The 21,916-nt window shown below is 40.7% G+C and overlaps 1 protein-coding gene and 1 pseudogene across 5 annotated transcripts; one reads left to right on the forward strand and one right to left on the reverse strand.

The window, feature by feature from the left end:
• Positions 1-3,660: 3,660 nt before the first annotated feature.
• LOC139367668 (suppressor of cytokine signaling 2-like) lies at positions 3,661-6,862 on the reverse strand. Of its 5 annotated transcripts, none has more exons than XM_071105949.1 (4): positions 6,636-6,862; positions 6,135-6,221; positions 5,539-5,682; positions 3,661-5,200 (listed from the first exon to the last, which is right to left on the reverse strand). In XM_071105949.1, the coding sequence occupies exons 3-4, from the start codon at positions 5,675-5,677 to the stop codon at positions 4,722-4,724; spliced, it is 618 nt and encodes a 205-aa protein (XP_070962050.1). In that variant the 5' UTR covers positions 5,678-5,682; positions 6,135-6,221; positions 6,636-6,862; the 3' UTR covers positions 3,661-4,721. The 5 variants fall into 5 exon arrangements, with proteins under 5 accessions (XP_070962050.1, XP_070962047.1, XP_070962046.1 ...); XM_071105946.1 differs by having other exon boundaries at positions 5,539-5,748; XM_071105945.1 differs by having other exon boundaries at positions 5,539-5,770.
• Positions 6,863-12,320: 5,458 nt separating this feature from the next.
• LOC139368610 (diphosphoinositol polyphosphate phosphohydrolase 1-like) lies at positions 12,321-21,850 on the forward strand (annotated as a pseudogene).
• Positions 21,851-21,916: the final 66 nt, after the last annotated feature.

A 21,916-nucleotide genomic window follows, 5' to 3' on the forward strand; every position in this document is an offset into this window, starting at 1 on the left:
TAGGGCCAATACTTTGTTTCTGGCCAGGTAATAGGATCAAGAAAAACTCCAGAGCCCAATCAAATGCAACAATATTGATTTATTTTTCACTGGGCATATTGAGGTGGAAATGCCTTTGTGTTGGAGTAGCTTATGCATGCATGTATGAGGGTCTAGGCATGTATGGGGGATGGGGGCTGGAAGAGGTGGTGGGAGCAGTGAGAGAGTGGAATCTCACATTATTTCCCTACTTCCAGGAAAAAGACTGCTGGAATTGCAATTCCATTTTTTCTGAGTGCAGCTGCCTTTGCGCATCCCTCTCTCACCCTCCCTCCCTCCGGCTCTGCACCACCAGTCCCCTCCCCTCACTAGACCCTAGAAAACAGAGAACAAGCTTGTGTAAACAGATGTCTCTTTCTGTCTCATAGGCAGCCAGTTCAGAGAACATTTGAAATTATATTGTAAATGGGGAAAGAGGGATGGAGATGCATGACAATTGGATCATGTAATGGATCATGTTTGGTAATTAATACAAATAACTACAGGCAGACACAATGAGAGAATACATAGGGCTAATAATGGACAATCCTTAGTCAAAATTGGGGGGAAACAAACATGTATTGTGTGAGCCATAGAGTAGGTAGACCATGGTGACTTATGGTGAACATTAGGAAAAAGATGTGTCATTAGTCAGGGATGGAGAAAGCTACAGGACTGTTTCGCTAGGACTGACTGGAATATGTTCTGAGATTCACCCGATATTATTGGGGAGTTCACCACGTCAGTCACAAGCTTCATTAAAAAGTACATCGACGACATCGTCCCCACAGTGACCATACTTACATATCCCAACCAAAAGCCATGGATTACAAGCATCATCCGCACTGAGCTAAAGGCTAGGGCTGCCGCTTTCAAGGACCAGGACACTAATCTGGACCCTTATAAGAAATCCCGCTACAACCTCCGACGAGCTATCAAACAGTCCAAACGTTGATACAGGACTAAGATCGAATTATACTACGCCAGCTCTAACGCTCGTCAGATGTGGTAGGGCTTGCAAACTACTATGGATTACAAAGGGAAACCCAACCGCGAGCTGCTCAGTGGCGCAAGTCTACCAAGCTAAATGCCTTCTATGCTCCCTTCGAGGCAAGCAACGCTGAACCATGCACGAGAGAACCAGATGTTCCGGACTACTATGTGATCTCCGTCGCCGATTTGAGTAAATAGGTTAACATTTACAAGGCCGCGGTGCCAGATGGATTAACAGGACGGATACTCGGAACATACGCTGACCAGCTGGCAGGTGTCTTCCCTGACATTTTCACTGACTACAGGGAACGGATGGCCGTGCACGCCCATATCCACGTCGAGGGGGCTGTGGTGGAGTGGGTCGAGAGCATGGTCCAAACACACCAACACGGTCGTGAAGAAGGCACGACAACGCCTCTTCCCCCTCAAGAGGCTGAAAAGATTTGGCATGGGCCCTCAGAACCTCAAAAAGTTATACAGCTGCACCATTGAAAGCATCTTGACTGACTGCGTCACCACTTCGTATGGAAACTGCTTGGCATCCGACTGCAAGGTGCTACAGAGGGTAGTGCGTACAGCCCAATAAATCACTGGGGACGAGCTCCCTGCCATCCAGGACCTCTATACCAGGTGGTGTCAGAGGAAGGCCCTAAAACTTGTCAGACTCCAGCCACAAAGTCATAGACTGTTTTCCCTGCTACCACATGGGAATCAGTACTGATGCACCAAGTCTGGAACCAACAGGACCCTGTACAGCTTCTATCCCCAAACTATAATAAGACTGCCAAATAGTTAAATGATTAACCAAATAGCTATCCGGATGATCTGCATTGACCCTTTTTACACTAACTCTTTTGACTCATCACATGCACTGCTGCTACTGTTTATTATTTATCCTGTTGCCTAGTCACTTTATCCCTACCTATATATACATGCAGTATCTACCTCGTACCCCTGCTCATCAACTCAGTACTGGTACCCCGTGTATATAGCCAAGTTATCGTTACTCATTGTGTATTTATTCCTTGTGTTATTCTTTTTCTGTTATTTCTATATTTTTCTCTCTACATTGTTGGGAAGGGCCTGTTAGTCCACACCTGTTTATGAAGCAAGTGACAAATAACATTTTATTTGATTTTGAGGGGATGGAGAAAGTAAAGAGCAATCATATTTGGCATGAGTAAGTTTGTCCTAATGTAAGACCTCAACTCATGTTGGTGCTGGGGAGATGAAATCATCTTTTTACTTGTGGGTCTAGGTAAACCTAAATGAATTCAATACATGGACATGTACTGTACATGGACTTGTTGCTCTGCTGTTTTTGCTGCAGTTTGAACCTAGAATAATGTGATTATTTGGGCAGTTCTAAAGAGCACTTCTACACCGGAGTAAGAGGATGAACTCTGAAGAAGTATATTTGTGTTTATTCAATCTACAGTAAAAAGGTCATAAATGTATTTTCATTAATCATACCCGCTATTTCAATAATTTACAGAACAGTACGTTATGTTCAAGGTCAGGGTCCTCTAAGGAAGTCCCTTACTGGGAAGTAAGTGGTAGATAAGAGTGTGTAATAAAAAATAACTGTAATAAAGATGTCTATTGAGACAGAAACAGAAGCCATGAATGAATATGGCAAATTATGAAAAGTGATTGTTCAAAATTGTCTTATCCCACACCCTGTCTTTCTCTGTCTGTCCATCTCTCTTCCGCTCTCTGTAGTTGGGGCTTTGAGTGATAATCATCTGAGTTGAGGTTGCAGCAGCCTTCAGGAATCCTTATTCCAGGAATGGTGAGTCACTCAACAAAAACACACACACTCAGACACACACACACCTCTGCATTAGTGATATATCATGTGACTACAGCATAAGCCCCAACCTTTGCTGTGCACTCATGCAGTATCTCTCTGTAATGACGTAAGCTGGGAGTGGGGAGATTGTTTTTGTACAATAATCAATGAATGTCCATGTTGAAATTAAAGGAAACACCGGAGAAACTTCACCAGAGAACCTATGGGTGAACATGGGGTCAAACAGAAACAGGCTTAATCATTCTGGGAAAGGTAAAAGAGGGCTTACAAGTGCAGAACTCCTCCCCCATCACACACACACACCCTGCAGCAAACACACACACACACACACACACACACGCCCTGCAGCAAACACACACACACCCTGCAGCAAACACACACACACACACACACACTATTGTTCGTAGTTTCTATGGTTTCCTTAAAGAGCACTGCATTTTTCCCTGTCTTTACTTTCCTAGAAAGAGCGGTGAGCTGAAGCTGAGCAAACCAGGTCAAGAGATGAATCAAAATACTGTCATAATGCACCTTTGCTATTCTCAATCATTCTCAAGAGGCAGATACAGGGACAGGTATAAAATGGGCAGTTATAAAATATCACATTTTTATTACAAAATGGTTTATCTAAAAACATGTAATTGCTCTGTGGCAAAATAAATAGATGAGGCTTATACTTGATTTTCACATTTAAAAAGCAGAACATTTCATGGAAACACAAATAATGGTCCATTAATTTTGCATATCTTCTAGGTTCATTTGGGTTTATTGTAGCCTCCCATAGGAGGCTTATAGTAACTAATATGTTCTGGAACATATTCAGTCTAATGACTAAAAACAACTATTCTATATTTAATCATATTCCCTCAAGTCCAAAATTATAAACAAACAGAGACAGTGATTATTTTTTTTACCAATACAAGATTTTAATGCTCCCTGTTAAACAACTTAACCAAAGTATAACCACAAAAAAAGAGAAAACATGCCACACTCTCGCATTGCATTCTTATATTGTTTCAATTGGCCAATTCCCCCGACCTTGAGACATAGATCAGTGATCATCATAAAAAAGAACAACAATATTAATGGAGTTAATTTGGCTACTGTCACACATGAAAACAGATCAATGTCAAATCCAAATAGCTCTGCAAAAGGGTCGCAAATAAACCATGATAGAAAGCACACTCATTTACACATAAGGCAGTGTTGAAGGATATGAGGAAGCTTCACAAGGAGCATTTTGCCGTTTGTTATTGTGTTATTCCTCAGTTCAAGAGATGGTTATTTCAGCATCTCAAAGATCTATAAGGAAACCTAAGTTGGACCTGAAATTGATTACCACAATGACAGTCTTTAAAAAAAAAAACGTTAGTGAGATCAGCTGAAACTACACAACCTTGATAATGACCAAGTTACACTCCAGGATTCAGAAAAAATAGGAATGAATAGGACACTCAGATCAGCCACTTTTGCAGCAAGACTATGGTCCGGAAATCTTTATGATTCATATTAATCAAAAAGCCCTCACAATAAAAGCCATGGTATGAGGTGAAATAGTGTATTGTGTTTTTAATTAATGTGGTCCATTTCTAATGCAATAATCTTTCTTCAATACCGTTTATAAAGCAATAACAAAGCTCTTATCTATTTTATTTTGTATGTTATTTTTTCAGCATTCCATTTCAGTACTCTCAATTGTTGATTTAGTTTAACTAACATAAGGTGGGATATTTCAGGAAATAATAATATACCCCAAGTAGGTACATTCTGTAATCTAGGAACCAGCTTGTATACAGCTGATGAGGTAGGGGGGGGGGGGGGCACTATATTAGGACATTGATCGAAATTGTCAGATTTAACAGTACAATTCAGGAGTATCAAAAAATCTGATTAACATTTTCTACAACACAAAAGGGTATTCCAGCAAAAAGTCCCGTAGCCGCCTAGGCAAGGGTAAGTCCTGGTGACAGCAAGAATGCTGGTTGATAGTGATGCGGCAAAGGTGCTGGAGACTAGGGGAAACTTTATGGAGGGGCCGGGTGAGTTTGAGCTGCAGAGTTTTCTCTGTAGGGACCGAAGGGTTACCCCCCCCTGTGTCATTTTGAGTGGCCAGATGCTTGTAAGTCAGGGCATAGTGCTGCACCAGATCTACAGCACCCTCAAACCGCCGCAGTCGTGGCCGTGCCACAATTACAGAGTCGAAGCCAAACATGCCAGTGGCGTGCTCTATACGGAGGTGTGTGGGGCCAAGGCTGGTCTTCACAGACAGGGTGAGGAGGTAGCCCTGGTAGGAGCTGTCCCGCAAAAGGAAAGTCCCCTCTGGAGCATCAATCAGAACCTGCTTAGCCTGAGCAGCTGTCAGGGGGCCCCAGTACCAGCCTGCAAAACACACAGAGGGGAGCATGAGCAAGAGGGAGAGGGACATGCAGCTGGAAATATTAGATGCATAAGTGTGCAATACGTTTAGTCTGTCAAACATTCCTTACATAATGTCATCTGAATTTAAATGTTAGGCTACATTCATGTCAGATATAGACAGATATAAAGTTTGAATAGTGAAAAGAAAAATGTAACATGACATTTCAATCGGCTGTAGGTCTAATGCAATATGGTTGTTGTCTGAGCATTCTAATTAGACAGAAAATGTGTTCACAGACAGCTGACTACATTAGTCCATAAATCGAAAAGTAGGCCTACAATAACGAAAATATGCCAACCTGATTCCTGAAGGTGAGACATGGCTCTTTGCAACCGTGCGGCATCCTCTCTTGACTCAATTCGACGTAGCTCCAGCTCGTTGTCCTTTAGCCAGACTGCATTGAGGGATTTGTCGGGGGCACTGGTCGGAATAATCATTGGGCCTGAAGGCAATGGTACACCGGAGGATTTGGGCATCCGATAGTTCTCAATCTGTTTTAGACACCTAGCTGTATGTATCCCATCCAAAGTCTTTAAAAGAACGTTAACATACACACAAATCAACTAAAGCTCATACATACAAATTGATAGGAGCCTAATCAGTTATATAAAAATGATTTAAAGAATTTCCATTTCCAAAAGCCAGGCATTGTGACGCCTAGCCCTATAAATTAACTTGTGTTAGCATCACTCCATGATTTGAATCATTTGTTGTGTTGAATAGCCTATGCGTCCTATATGTGTCCAAATAATTCCACTCACCACATTAACTACTATGGTCGTTTGTCAAATCTTAATGGAAAATACAGCATGTCTTAGACTAAAGTTGTAGACTCACATCTAGGCCTATAATTATTTGTATAAAATCGGCTTTTGAAATGGGGCTATTTCTCACCTTTACGAGCCTAAGTGCGTTCTTGAAATCCCCAAGAGGTCTAACCCTTGAAATAGCCTTTTCAGAAGATCTTCTGCAGCCTAACTCCTAGAACCAAATGACACGAATTAGGAATATTTCACGTTTTTCACAGTTTATTTAAATGTTTCACCATTCTACATGAAAGTGGTCTAGTTTGCGCAACGGTAGTCTGGATACATCCTATAGCCAAACATAGACTTCATCGCCGATAGCCAATATAGAACATGCAATGAGATTCAGTAGTTTACTACTTAAGATTATGTTGAGTAAAGTGTGATGTGATTGTATTAAAAATGATTAATAGGCTAAATGCTGCGAACAAAATATGATGCCGAATCTCTCAACTCACGTCTTCTTGGCGCATAAACCACTTTTTGGCATAGAAACCGCATTACAATTAGGCTTCTTCTGTATTGGAGAACATTCATTCAATAACGCAGAACATTTATATTGGCTGCTGCAACTGATCATTCATTTTACCTGCACTGGTTAAACAGTTCATGTCCTCAGCATTTCAAACTGAAGCCTTGAGCCACACAGCGCAACGAAAGATCTGGAGCACTTGTTTGGTATCCTGCATGATGTATGATATTTTCAGGGATATATTAAACAAACAATCCACAATATGTCACGAGCTGCCCTCTAAATGCACGACCTGGCAGTCTATCAGTGTGTACTCTTTACCAGTCTAGGGTCTGGGCACTGAGTTTTTTCGTTTTACATTGTTTCCTTTCCTAGTTTTCCTTGTTGACGGAGCGCTCGTCTTTCCAGGAACATTCCCAGAAAGAGGGGTCACGTGTGCATGAAATGGTCTCAGTTCCACCAATCCATGGCCCAAACGATGAAGTCACCCACAGCCAAAGAGGGAGCGGAAAGCGGTCTAAGGCCCACTGAAAGGTGCATTCCGTAAAATGTCCGATACGACTTTACATTATAGCTCAGAATAGTGATGATAATAACATGGTAAAAATGCCAAGCCTATTTACTTATAATGACCTATTAATGAAAACATGAATTTCAGTAGGCTATAATTATATTCTTATTTCATGGAAATAAATACACCATACAGCTAACTGACAAAATAATGGAAACACCAACATAAAGTGTCTTATAGGTGGTTGTGCCACCAGAACAGCTTCAAGGCGCCTTGGCATAAATTCTACAAGTATCTGGAACTCTATTGAAAGGATGCGACAACCATTCTTTCACGAGAAATGCCATAATTTGGTGTTTTGTTGATGGTGGTGGAAAACATTGTCTCGGGCGTTGCTACAGAATTTCCCATAAGTGGTCATTTGGCTTGAGATCTGGTGACAGAGACAGCCATGGCATATGGTTTACATAGTTTTCATGCTCGTCAATCAAACCATTCAGTAACCACTCCTGCCCTGTGGATGGGGGTATTGTCATCCACTCCCAGCAGGATAGAAAGATTCACCATACAGTAGGCTGAAGGTGATCACTAGAATGGCTGTGTATTTACTAGCATTTACCTTGCCCTCTAAGCGGTTGAGTAAACCTAAACCATGCCAGGAAAATGCACCCCACCACCATAACCGAGCCGCCAGAACCCTCATTTACTCAAGTGTTTCCATTATTTTGTCAGTTAGCCTACCTGTACTGTGTGCTTGTATAGACGATAAACAATACTACTTGGAATTGGTTTATACCTAAATCAAATAAAAGTTTATTGGTCGTGTACACCGTTTAACAGATGTTATAGTGGGTGCAGCGAAATGGTTATGTTACTGGCTCCTAACAATGCAGTAAAATGTAAATCAAGTAGGCATACACAAATAATAATAATAATAACAATGTTTCATAGCCTACCTTATACCAAATTTGAGGATGAGGGTTGGCAAATGATCCTTACCATTATGTTTTGTTACACAATTATCTGTTACAAAATCCTCTTGTTCTTGCATACTTTATTTTTTCTAAAGCCTTAATCAGACATTCTTATGAAACATTTACATTAATTGCATATTTTCAGGACAAATTCAAGCAACGTTGGCGTGGATTTTAATGTAGGCATAGAGTACAGTCAAATCTGTGCATAATTTATATACACTGCTCAAAAAAATAAAGGGAGCACTTAAACAACACAATGTAACTCCAAGTCAATCACACTTCTGTGAAATCAAGTACATCATGAGACGTGGAGGAGGCCGTAGGAGGGCAACAACCCAGCAACAGGACCGCTACCTCCGCCTTTGTGCAAGGAGGAGCAGGAGGAGCACTGCCAGAGCCCTGCAAAATGACCTCCAGCAGGCAACAAATGTGCATGTGTCTGCTCAAACGGTCAGAAACAGACTCCATGAGGGTGGTATGAGGGCTCCATGTCCACAGGTGGGAGTTGTGCTTACAGCCCAACACCGTGCAGGACATTTGGCAACACCAAGATTGGCAAATTCGCCACTGGCGCCCTGTGCTCTTCACAGATGAAAGCAGGTTCACACTGAGCACATGTGACAGACGTGACAGAGTCTGGAGACGCCGTGGAGAACGTTCTGCTGCCTGCAACATCCTCCAGCATGACCGGTATGGCGGTGGGTCAGTCATGGTGTGGGGTGGCATTTCTTTGGGGGGCAGCACAGCCCTCCATGTGCTCGCCAGAGGTAGCCTGACTGCCATTAGGTACCGAGATTATATCCTCAGACCCCTTGTGAGACCATATGCTGGTGCGGTTGGCCCTGGGTTCCTCCTAATGCAAGACAATGCTAGACCTCATGTGGCTGGAGTGTGTCAGCAGTTCCTGCAAGAGGAAGGCATTGATGCTATGGACTGGCCCGCCCGTTCCCCAGACCTGAATCCAATTGAGCACATCTGGGACATCATGTCTCGCTCCATCCACCAACGCCACGTTGCACCGCAGACTGTCCAGGAGTTGGCAGATGCTTTAGTCCAGGTCTGGGAGGAGATCTGTCAGGAGACCATCCGCCACCTCATCAGGAGCATGCCCAGGCGTTGTAGGGAGGTCATACAGGCACGTGGAGGCCACACACACTACTGAGCCTCATTTTGACTTGTTTTAAGGACATTACATCAAAGTTGGATCAGCCTGTAGTGTGGTTTTCCACTTTAATTTTGAGTGTGACTCCAAATCCAGACCTCCATGGGTTGATAAATTTGATTTCCATTGATAATTTTTGTGTGATTTTGTTGTCAGCACATTCAACTATGTAAAGAAAAGTATTTAATAAGAATATTTCATTCATTCAGATCTAGGATGTGTTATTTTAGTGTTCCCTTTATTTTTTTGAGCAGTGTATATATACCAGGCCCCTAGGTGCGCACTCTGTAGTCTGATACTGCTGTCAGACTACAACCTATCCCGCAAACAAAAATCCTCAGTCAAGCCATCCGCGCTGTAGAATTTGCGTCCGCGCATGCACTGCACATTACGGTATCACGCGGAATATTTTGACAGGGAGAGAAGCTCTGATCTCTGAATCTCTTCTAAACAAATTGTGTCGGCAGTGAATTGTGTGATGATGATGTGATATGTTTATATCCAGTGACGTCATTCATTGTATGGACTTTGTTGACACTTTTTCTTGTTTCAATTCGGTATCAACACGCATCACACGCGGAAACACATGCCTCCCAGGCGGTAGTTCGGTTAAACCCTTTTCAGTGATTGAGACTCCACATACAGCAACTATGATTGCATTTGGATGTCAAGAAATAGGCCAAAAATACAGACTTGCAGCAAAGAAACATCCAAACTTATAAAGGCACTGATGAAAAGCCATGATTGGATTTTTCTAATAATTATAACCTATTGTCAAATATGATCATGTAAAATATTTCAATGGATTTTAATTGAAGAGCTAATTCATTACTGGGTTAGTTACATCCTTAACACTTGACACCCAGTGTCATAACATGTTATGACACGGTCATAACCATGTCATAATATGTCAATACAGCTGACATAACTTGTTATCTACCTGTTATAATATGATCACTGTCATGACACATACTGCATATTGTGACATATATTGTGTTACTTTATGGCTGGTTATGACACCTACATAAGTGTCAAAGCCCACAAAACCTACCACACAAGGCAAAATATTCTATTACACCATAGCCTACATGTCAACAGTATGTTTGCTGTATGTATGCTTTTTTTTAATGACCATATTAAATTCTCATTGTAATTGCGCAGACATTGATGTCAGACATGCACATACCCCAATGCTCTGTTGCTGATGACTGGGATGAATGCAGGAGCAGATTTCAGGAGTAGGACCAGACACCCTATTTTTGACTGATGACTGATATAAGGGAATGTATGTATGATTATGATGGTCATAATGCTTCTTGACAGTGTCATAAAGTGTATATTTTTTGGTCCATGTAAAATGACAACGGATGGTCATAATGCCTTCAGGACAGTGTCATAAAGTGTATTTTCTACAAGTTACTTAAAATATGACTGCAAAGAATTCATTACAAAAACAACAAAGGATTTCAAAAACAAACTTTAAAACGGAAGGAAACTTCTTGGCAGGGATTTCTTTTTTTAAATAAATGTGGGTTTTGACACTCATAAGAGTGTAAAATACAGTTGAATTTGGAAGTTTACATACACCTTAGCCAAATACATTTAAACTCAGTTTTTCACAATTCCTAACATTTAATCTTAGTAAAAATTCCCTGTCTTAGGTTAGTTAGGATCACCACTTTATTTTAAGAATGTGAAATGTCAGAATAATAGTAGAGAGTGATTTATTTCAGCTTTTATTTCTTTCATCACATTCCCAGTGGGTCAGACGTTTACATACACTCAATTAGTATTTGGTAGCATTGCCTTTAAATTGTTTAACTTGGGTCAAACGTTTCGGGTAGCCTTCCACAACCTTCCCACAATACATTGGGTGAATTTTGGCCTATTCCTCCTGACAGAGCTGGTGTAACTGAGTCAGGTTTGTAGGCCTCCTTGCTCTCACACGCTTTTTCAGTTATGCCCACAAATGTTCTATGGGATTGAGGTCAGGGCGTTGTGATGGCCACTCCAATACCTTGACTTTGTTGTCCTTAAGCCATTTTGCCACAACTTTGGAAGTATGCTTGGGGCTTTGTTCATTTGGAAGACCCATTTGCGACCAAGCTTTAAATTCCTGATTGATGTCTTGAGATGTTGCTTCAATATATCCACATAATTTTCCTGCCTCATGATGACATTTATTTTGTGAAGTGCACCAGTCCCTCCTGCAGCAAAGTACCCCCACAACATGATGCTGCCACCCCCGTTCTTCACGGTTGGGATGGTGTTCTTCGGCTTGGTACTCAGTTATGTGCTGTGTTGATTTTTCCCCAAATATAACATTTTTTAGTCAGGATCTAAAGTTAATTTCTTTGCATGTTTTGGAAAATGTTTCTTCTGTACAGGCCTCCTTCTTTTCACTCTGTCATTTATGTTAGCATTGTAGCATAACTACAATGTTGTTAATCCATCCTCAGTTATCTCCTATCACAGCCATTAACATTAAACTCTGTTACTTTTTTAAAATCATCATGGCCTCATGGTGAAATCCCTGAGCGGTTTCCAGTCTCACTAAGCGGTTTCCCGCAATTGAGTTGGGAAGGGAGCCTGTATCTTTGTCGTGACTGGGTGTATTGATACACCATCCAAAGTGTAATTAATAACTGCACCGTGCTCAAAAGAATATTCAATGTCTACTTTTCCCCCCTTCTTTTCAAACCATTGGAAAACCTCCCTGGTCTTTGTTGTTGAATCTGTGCTTGAAATTCACTACTTGACTGAGGGATAATTGTATGGGGTAGTCATTTAAAAATTATGTTAAACAATATTATCCATGCAACATATTATGTGACTTTTTATTAAGCAGTTTTACTCCTACAATTATTTAGGCACTGGTATACTTTAAATCAGTGACATAAAATCTAAATTTAAACCATTTTAAATTCAGACTGTAACACAACTAAATATGAAAGTAAAGTGTCAATTATTTCTGAAGGCACTGTACACATCATTGGGTAAAACTAGAGATCTATCAGACCGACTTCGACTGCGTTTACAGTTTCATACTCTCAGTCTCAAAGATTGAAACGTGAATACCGATATGTGTAGGCTACGTTTGACTATTCTATCTACCGTGGTGCGTAATTTACGCAGTTTATAATGGCGTCTGTGCAAGAGAAAAATGAAAAATGAAGCGGAGAAAAAGTCTGTTGTAGAAATTGATAGCCTTTTACACGGGTTCCCACAAGTGGGCTGTGACCGTCTTTCTGAGTTTGTGGTTCACATTTTTAAGTTTTACCCCAACTTGATGAAGATCAAATCGAATCAAACGCGGATATATGACGGGGATGGCTACAAGAATCGCGCCGCCTGTCTGTGCTTCAGGAACGAGAGTGAGGAGGAGGTAAATCCGAGGCTAGGAGTACAGGTTGTCTGTTGTCTGGTGGGGTAGCTATTTCTAATGTAGAGAATAGGCTACATGTCAGCTAAAGCATATGCTTGTTTAGTGGCAACATCGCCTGCGGTTAACATGTTATTGGATTTTTTTTTAAGTACAATTTTAAAACTTACATTAACCTTAACTGTAGAGGCCTAGGCTGAATATATTAAAGTTGAATAACTTTATTTTCCCAGAGTTGCCTAATTAGTTTATTATGCAATGCAGGGTCTGTTAGCTCTGGGCCATTGCAGTACTTTCAAAAGTAGTCATACCACTTGACTTTTTCCACATTTTGTTACATTACAGGCTGTAATTTACAGCGTTAATATAAAATTATTTTTTATTTTTTAGAAATAAAGAACAAATATCATAATTACATATGTATTCAGAACCTTTACTCAGTCCTTTTTGGAAGGACCTTTGGAAGTGATTACAGCCTCAAGTCTTCTTGGGTATGACGCAACAAGCGTGGCACCCCAGTCTGAGGTCCTGAGTGCTCTGGAGCAGGTTTTCAGCATGCATCTCTCTGTACTTTGCTCTGTTCATATTTCCCTCGATCCTGAGTAGTCTCCCAGTCCCTGCCGCTGAAAAACATCCCTACAGCATGATGCTGCCACCACCATGCCTCACCGTAGGGATGGTGCAAGTTTCCTCCAGACGTGACACTTGGCATTCAGGCCAAAGACCTCGATCTTGGTTTCATCAGACCAGAGAATCTTGTTTCTCATGGTCTGAGAGTCCTTTAGGTGCCTTTTGGCAAACTCCAAGCGGGCAGTCATGTGCCTTTTACTGAGGAGTGGCTTCTGTCTGGCCACTTAACCATGAAGGCCTGACTGGTGGAGTGCTGCAGAGATGGTTGTCCTTCTGGAAGGTTCTCCCATATCCACAGAGAAACTCTGGAGCTCTGTCAGAATGACCATTGGGTTCTTGGTCACCTCCCTGACCAAGGCCCTTCTCCCCTGATTGCCAGCTCTGGGAAAAGTTTTGGTGGTTCCAAACTTCTTCCATTTAAGAATGATGAAGGCCACTGTGTTCTTGGGGACCTTCAACGCTGCAGAATTTTTGGGGGACACTTCCCCAGATCTGTGCCTTGACACAATCTTATCTCGGAGCTCTACGGACTATTCCTTTGACCTCATGGCTTGGATTTTGCTCTGACATGCACTGTCAACTGTGGGACCTTATGTAGACAGTTGTGTGCCTTTCCAAATCATGTCCAATTTACTGAATTTACCACAGGTGGACTCCAATCAAGTTGTAGAAACATCTCAAGGATGCACCTGTGCTCAATTTCGAGTGTCATATCAAAGGGTCGGAATACTTATGTAAATAAGTTTATTTTATTTATTTATTTTAATACATTTACTAAATGTTTTTGCTTTGTCATGATGGGGTATTGTGTGTAGATTGATGAGGAAAATGTTCTATTTAATCCATTTTAGAATAAGGCTGTAACGTAACAAAATGTGGAAAAAGTCAAGAGGTCTGAATACTTTCTGAATGGACTATATATATATATATATATATATATATATATATATATATATATATATATATATATATATCCAGTACCAGTCTAAAGTTTGGACACCGACTAATTCCACGGTTTTTATTGATGATTTTTTAAAACTATTTTTTACATTGTAGAATAATAGACACCAAAACTATTAAATAAAACATATATTTTAGATTCTTTCCTTCACTCTGCAGTCCAACTCACCCCAAACCATCTCAATTGGGTTGAGGTCGGGTGATTGTGGAGGCCAGGTCATCTGATGCAGCACTCCATCACTCTCCTTCTTGATCAAATAGCCCTTACACAGCCTGGAGGTGTGTTGGGTCATTGTCCTGTTGAAAAACAAATGATAGTCCCACTAAGCACAAACCAGATGGGATGGCGTATCGCTGCAGAATGCTGTGGTAGCCATGCTGGTTAAGTGTGCCTTGAATTCTAAATAAATCACTGACAGTGTCACCAGAAAAGTACCCCACACCATCACACCTCCTCCTCCATGCTTCACGGTGGGAACCACACATGCGGAGATCATCCGTTCACCTACTCTGCGTCTCACGAAGACACAATGGTTGGAACCAAAAATTTGGACTCATCCGACCAAAGGACAGATTTCCATTGCTTGTGTTTCTTGGCCCAAGCAAGTCTCTTCTTATTATTGGTGTCCTTTAGTAGTGGTTTCTTTGCAGCAATTTTACCATGAAGGCCTGATTCACGCAGTCTCCTCTGAATAGTTGATGTTGAGATGTGTCTGTTACTTGAACTCTGTGAAGAATTTATTTGGGCTTCAATTTCTGATCCTGGTAACTGTAATGAACTTATCGTCTGCAGCAGAGGTAACTCTGGGTCTTCCTTTCCTGTGGCGGTCCTCATGAGAACCAGTGTCATCATAGCGCTTGATGGTTTTGTCGAGTGCACTTGAAGAAACTTTCAAAGTTCTTGAAATGTTCTGTACTGACTAACCTTCATGTCTTAAAGTAATGATGGACTGTCATTTCTCTTTGCATATTTGAGTTGTTCTTGACATAATATGGACTTGGTCTTTTACCAAATAGCAGTGGTGGGCCGTCAGGGCCAGCAAGGCCTTCTCTGCAGGCCTAAACATCATCAGAATATAATTTAAAAATATATATATTTTCCCACAAATATGTATTAAATTATTCCCCAGAGTAAGAGTTATACTCTTCATTTCATAGCTTTCCTCTTGGTTGCACTGCTTCCAACCCCAGGTTGAGATTTGGAGGGCTGGTCTTTATGTTAGATCTTTTATCCAATCATATTCAGCCATCATGAGTTGCCAGGGGTCTAAAATCTGCCCTCAGGCCTTCAGAATCAACAGTGCGGGTGCTTGTAGCTTGAAGTGAATGGAAATGAAAATTTAGTGTCAACCAATCAGCTTTAGAGTTGGCTATTGTACGCCTGCTGGCTGGCTCCAGTGTTACACAGGAGCCAGCTAGCAGGCGTAGTGCGTGCACGTCTTTTGATTGGATTACCAATATTGAGAGGCAGGTCTATGCAGAACTTCAGAACTAGGAAACTGAATTTGATAAACAAATTAATTTGCGTACTACTAAGCTGTTTTTTCATCCCACAATGGCGGAAGGAGGAGAAGATATCGATTTGGTCGAGGATATAATTTAACGCCATTCTCAAGACAAACTTTTCAAGAAAAGTTAGACATTGTAAGGAGAGGTCGCCCGACGCCGACGCTACAAAGCCTGTCACAGGTGGGAAAGGGATTCGTTCGCCACTTTCAAAGTTCCAACTACGAGCGCTATCAATGGCTCACAGGCTCCGAGAAGCATTGTACTGCTGGGAATGCCTATTATTTGCAAGTGATGGATTTGGTGTTTGGAGCCACACTGGCTTTGCAAAGTTGAGTTGTCTAACCAAGGCAGTAACGAGACATCAAAGTACGGCTGGGCACTTACAAGCAATGGTGCTTTTGAAAACTTTTGGGGACACCCGAGTGGATCTACAGCTCAACGAACAAGCGCTCAGGACAACGGAGCCACACAATGAAAAGGTGAAGAAAAATAGGGAAATATTTAAAAGACTCTCTAAATGTATAGTGTCTAGAGCCATGGCATCATAATGATGGTAATAAGAGGTGGATTAATTCGGGTGGGACTGTGTAGGACCTCACTGAAGGCCCAGGCCTCAGGCCCATGGCACGCCACTGCCAAATAGGGCTTTCTTCTGTATATCATTCGTACCTTGTCACAGCACAACTGATTGGCTCAAGGAAAGAAGTAAAGAAATTCCACAAATGAACTTTTAACAAGGCACAACTGTTAATTGAAATGCATTCCAGGTGACTACCCCATGAAGCTGGTTGAGAGAATGCCAAAAGCGCGCAAAGCTGTCATTAAGGCAAAAGGTGGTTACTTTGAAGAATCTAAAATGTAAAACATGTATCGATATGTTTAACACTTTTTTGGTTACTACATGATTCCATGTGTGTTATTTCATAGTGTTTTTCTAAAATATAGAACATAGTAAAAATAAAGAAAAAACCCTTGAATGAGTAGGTGTGTTCAAACTTTTGACGGGTACTGTATATATATATATATATTTCCTCCTAATATTGTACAGTCTGTGTGTCGCTTCATTGGCCTGGGCTATTGCTTGTTTGAATTCAAGACCAGATTGATCTCTGTTTGTCAGTGTCGGAGTAGCCACTCATTTCGGTCATTTGTGTGGGATTAAAAAAAGATTGCGCTAATGTCTTCTATCATGTAAATTACGTAGAATTTTTTTCTAGTACAAAGCATAGCTCCAGGGTTTATGATTTCTTAATCTGGCCCTGCCTGCAGGTGTTGTTGGTTAGTGGTAGTCGGACTCAAGACAAGTGGATTGTCCCTGGTGGAGGAATATAGCCGGAGGAAGAGCCCAACGTGGCTGCTGTTCGAGAGGTGTGTGAAGAGGTAGGCTGAATTACTTGTCAACTTCATTTGTGCATTCAGAGTTTTTATTATGCAAGGAGCTCATTGAAAGTATCATTTCACTTCTGTGCAGTTGCCCTTTGAAATGGTTTGTAACGGTTAAAGGCCTGTATAGACTGGTATAGACAGGTAATTACACTTTTATAACATGTTTATTCATTAATAATCTGATTTCTCCAAAAAACCTTGATGTCCCTGAGCAGAATTGTGTTAATAGAAAGGTTACTCTCATGCTAAATTGTTGCCTAAAGTTCTTAGAGGGTATATACGGTATTTGAACTGAAGCTAACCTTTTCTGTTGAACAAATGGGATAATGCCATCTTTAAACATGTACATTTTAGTACATTTAGACACTTTTAGACACTCTTATACAGAGCAAATTACAGCTAGTACATTCATCTTAAAGTTAGCTAGGTGGGACAACCAAATATCTCAGTAAATACATTTTTCAGAAATAAAGTAGCTATCAGCAAAGGCAGTGCTAGTGGGGTGGGGGAAGTCAAGTGTGTGTGTTAGTTCACAGATGGGAATTATTTTATTATTTCGTTTTTTGGGGGGCGAGGGGGGTTGCTGTGGGATTATTTAAGATACTCTTTAAAGAGGTAGGGTTCAGGTAGGGTTTCAGATCTTCTAGTCTTTTAAGTTGATTGGTTTTCCATTAACTGTATTCAGCCTCATTTGTGAGTTCCTTGTGATCAATGTTGAGCTCATTTGTTAGGGAAACACAATCTGATGTATTGTTGTCTTGGCCAAATGTTATTGCAGGGTTTTGTTGATGTACTAATTTTACACTAGTTGACTTAGCAGCCCTTATTTCAGCTCTGAAAAATCTAAACATTCTTCTATGTAAGCTATTCACTGAATGGGTTGAGGAGCCTCTTGATTGAGAGTCCATGTTTATAAATAGAGTAAAACTGTAACCTGAAGAAGAAAGTACTGCAATGACAACATGTTAATAGGAGCTGATCCCTCCCTCTCCTCCATGACGTTGCCCCCGACCTGGAACTGAAAATGGCAGCAATTCTCAGAACCCCCAGGTCTCATCGGGTGAAAACATTGCAATGTCCTGCTTTTACTAAGAATCGTTATTCAAGGTTTAATCTTCTGTTTCATTTCTACTGAACATGTTGTCTTTCCAGGCTGGTGTCAAGGGGACATTGGGGCGACTACTAGGAATTTTCGAGGTGAGCTGAAAAGGTTTGTGTTTTTCCATGTCTTTGTGTTGCTTGTCTTTAAACTTGGGGTGGGAGGGACTGCTAGTTTCTTTCCACTGTTTGCCTCCTAACCTTGAGCACTAACACTTTTTCTTGATTTCCTCTTTCTCAGAACACAGGCAGGAAGCACAGAACATATGTCTATGTCCTAATGGTTACAGAGATGTTAGAAGACTGGGAGGACTCTGTGAATATTGGTACATTGTTACTAGTTTTTTGTGGTGTTTGTGAAAGCTGTGATGACTGGAAATCTATTTTGTTATGTGTGATCAAATTGATTAATCGGCAACAGATTGACCAGCTGATCATAATCGATGCTACAACTGCTGCTACTACTACCACTACTACTACTATTGTAGATCCTTCATAGGCATTTAATTCCTGAGTTAATCTAGACTTAACCTGTTTTTGTAGCCCCCTTTCAAACTCCGCTTGTTATCCCTCTGTTGACAGGTAGAAAAAGGGAATGGTTTAAGACCGATGATGCCAGCAGGGTGCTGCAGTGCCATAAGCCTGTGCAGGCCTCGTACTTTGAGCAACAACATGACGCCCCTGGTGGCCACAATAGGGGGAGGAGACCACTCCCCTACCTACAACATCAACCATAACTCTAGATCGAAGTATAAGTTAGCTAAAACACAGAAACTCCTGGAGAATTCTCCACATCTTTTACCCGCTTCTTTTTCTTACCTAATCCTGCTCCTCCTACTACTACTACTTATTTTTTAAACTTCAAAACATAAACAGAAATGTTTGCCTTGACAGCCTTTTTTTTGGTGCCAGAGTGGAGGTACAGACTTGAAGTGTTGGGCGAAGAAGATATAATACTTTGTAATTTGAATGTTTTTATTTTTATTTTTATTAATAATTGCATGAGGTATTCCCAAACTCTTCCTCCTTTTCCTCGGTCCCTCATTCCTCTTTGTCATAAATGTGAGGTTTGTTGAATGCAACTCTGCTGTGGTGATGTAAAGTATTGCTATGCTATGTGTTTACCATTTAGTTGCCACACCCCTTTAAATGGCAGTCATGAGAATGACATAACCTCTCACCATGTACCGTGACAGATCGTTAGTCTAAGAGTTAAGAGTTATACAGTATGACAGGCTTTTTCAGTATGACATTTTCTGTAGTTTGTTTTCTTTTCATATCTTTTCTAATCATCTAAAAATGCATTTATTTGGTTAATGGTTAGATGGGCTTGTTGGAAAGCTTCCTGTTTTGTATGTGTGGTTAAGGTACACGGGTGTGTCTTGTGTGATGTAATCTGTAGGAATGGAATTATCTGGTACAAAACGGGCTCCATTGTGACGATAGCACAAGCTTTGGTGATTGGAGAGAGAAGTTTTGATAAGGGGGCTGACATAAAAAAAAAACACTCCTATAGTAGCTTTGGCTTTTGTTATCACACTAGGGCACATCTAACCAAAACATTGAAATGTAAATAATCTGCACATCTTGTTGTCAGTCTAGACTATAAAGATAATGTATTGATTGGTTTTATAATGAAATAACCAGAATAAAAGATAATTATGCATGTTATCTGATCCTCATGGGAAAGGAACAAGAACCCAAACTAGTTTTTGGTGCAGGAGACGTGCTCTTGCAGAGTTTTTGAATCATGTTGTGCATCAGGAGGTGGGTAGTAATGTCATCAGGTGTTGTTTATTGTGCTTGAATAGTAAGGCTAATTTAAAATAGCACTTGGAAGATTATGCCGCTGCTGGATAACGTGTTTGTCATACTCTGGACCCCACTAAAATTGATGTCTTCATGGTTTTCACTTGATAATTCTATATCCATTTACTTTGTTGCTAATATTCATATTTATTTTCTAATGGTATGATGGTGATTGATTGCAATGACGGATGTTTTTCAGTCTGTACTAATCTCTCGGTGTGTATTGATGTAAGGTGAGGGCTGTTGATTGATTGGTGTGTGTGTGTGATGCAGGAAGAGATGTTGCACAACAGGAGATGCAATAACAAGGTAAATCACCTGCACGTTTTGGTGAGGGCACATTTACGCTCATGTGAATCCATCAATTCTAAATGGTATTCTAACAAATGTTTACACTGTGATATAATTCTGCATTTTCCCTTAAATGAACACTGGACTTTTGTTTTTATGTTAGCTATATTTGTTTTGTTAGGTTTTTGTTGTTTCTTGAAATGCACTTTAAAATAGTTCTTAATATATTATTTGTCTACTTTAGGTAGGTTCATCATTGGTTGTTCAAATTGATCATTTAAATAAATCAAATGCCATTGATCTGATGAATGGATGGATGCTGATAAGTCGCAGAACCATAGTGATTCTGGCCCAGTCAAGACTTGTGAACAAGAATAACTGGGATTGGTAGATATGTTAATGTTCTATAGCCTATGTCAATGCAGAGACCAACTCTCCACTACTGGCCCTGGAGTTTGGTACTGTTGTTTGCTTGTCACCCTGGCCCACGAAAATTGATGTGTAGATTCTACTTCACACTGTACTTTGCCCTGATGGGATAGTAGGTATGTGCCAATTTCAACTTGGCACAACTTTCAACTATTTCTCAACTGAGCATAATTTAGGGCACAAAGAATGAGAATATTATATTCTTGTTGAGCTGGATTGTGCCAAACGTACCCATTGACCCAACTGATCTGGCACAAAGAGCTGTTAAGTTAGTTCTCAGCCTCATTCATCTCCTCTGGCAATATTTTTAAGTTTTACACAACAGCCTAGTCCTATCCTTGAAATGGCCCTAGACCCGTGGTATGTTGGGCCCTCAGTTGGCTAGCTTTGCTTAGATGGATGTTTATGCAACATTTATGTACTAGTAACTGCCTGGGGAGGTTTTTTGATTTTCCTTTCCTCTTTTATTTTTACATGGAACCTGAACATAGGGAATATGTTGTGTTTTTTAACTTGTGAAAATAGAAAAGGTCAGGCCTACTCATGGCAGACCTAAGATAGTCATATTGCACCAGGACGCAATGACTGTAAAGACACTCCAGTTGAATGCATTCAGTTGTACAACTGACTAGGTATCCCCCATACTTTCTAATAAGTACATACATGGCTTTATTTCTCACTATATGGCCAGTAGGGATTGGCAATTTCAGTATGCCCTATGTTGTTTGTCTGCGAGTCCTGGGGTGTGTTCAGTTCGCTTTAACGTTTGCACTGAACGACACATTTCCCCCAAAACGGAGGTACGTTTGGTGGGTGTGACCATGAAATCGTAAAACTCGTGATGCACACCATATGATAATGTCCCGCTGGGCCACCACAAGTGTTTTTCAACTGGTCATTCAGTACAGTAGTTTCCATTGAATTCAATATTGTGCAAAGTTCTATCATACTGAACCCAACGCCATCTAGTGGTTATGGGTCATCTAACTAGGTGATGGCAGTTCTGGGTAATATGTTCCTGTTCTTGATGACTTCAGTTTACTGGTAAATAATGGTCTTAACAGCATATAAAGAAAATCCACACATATCACTGATTTCTTCTTCAATGGGGAATTACACAACAAAATGTGAAGACTGAAGATTGTAAAACAACTCTGCCAATTAATAAAACACCCAGTGCTCCCTTTTCTTAGGGTTTCTTTGTATTTTCTTGTTGACTCCAGTTGGAGAAATGTGTTCGTCAACTCCTCTAGA

Source organism: Oncorhynchus clarkii, chromosome 16 (assembly GCF_045791955.1).
Source record: "Oncorhynchus clarkii lewisi isolate Uvic-CL-2024 chromosome 16, UVic_Ocla_1.0, whole genome shotgun sequence".
Lineage (NCBI taxonomy): Eukaryota > Metazoa > Chordata > Actinopteri > Salmoniformes > Salmonidae > Oncorhynchus > Oncorhynchus clarkii.

Excerpts from the sequence above, each read along its gene's own strand:
- LOC139367668 (XM_071105946.1), bottom strand. The coding sequence starts at position 5,716 with ATGCCCAAATCCTCCGGTGTACCATTGCCTTCAGGCCCAATGATTATT. Across the intron at positions 5,201-5,538 it reads GTCTCACCTTCAGGAATCAG|GCTGGTACTGGGGCCCCCTG; the intron begins GTTGGCATATTT and ends TGTGTTTTGCAG.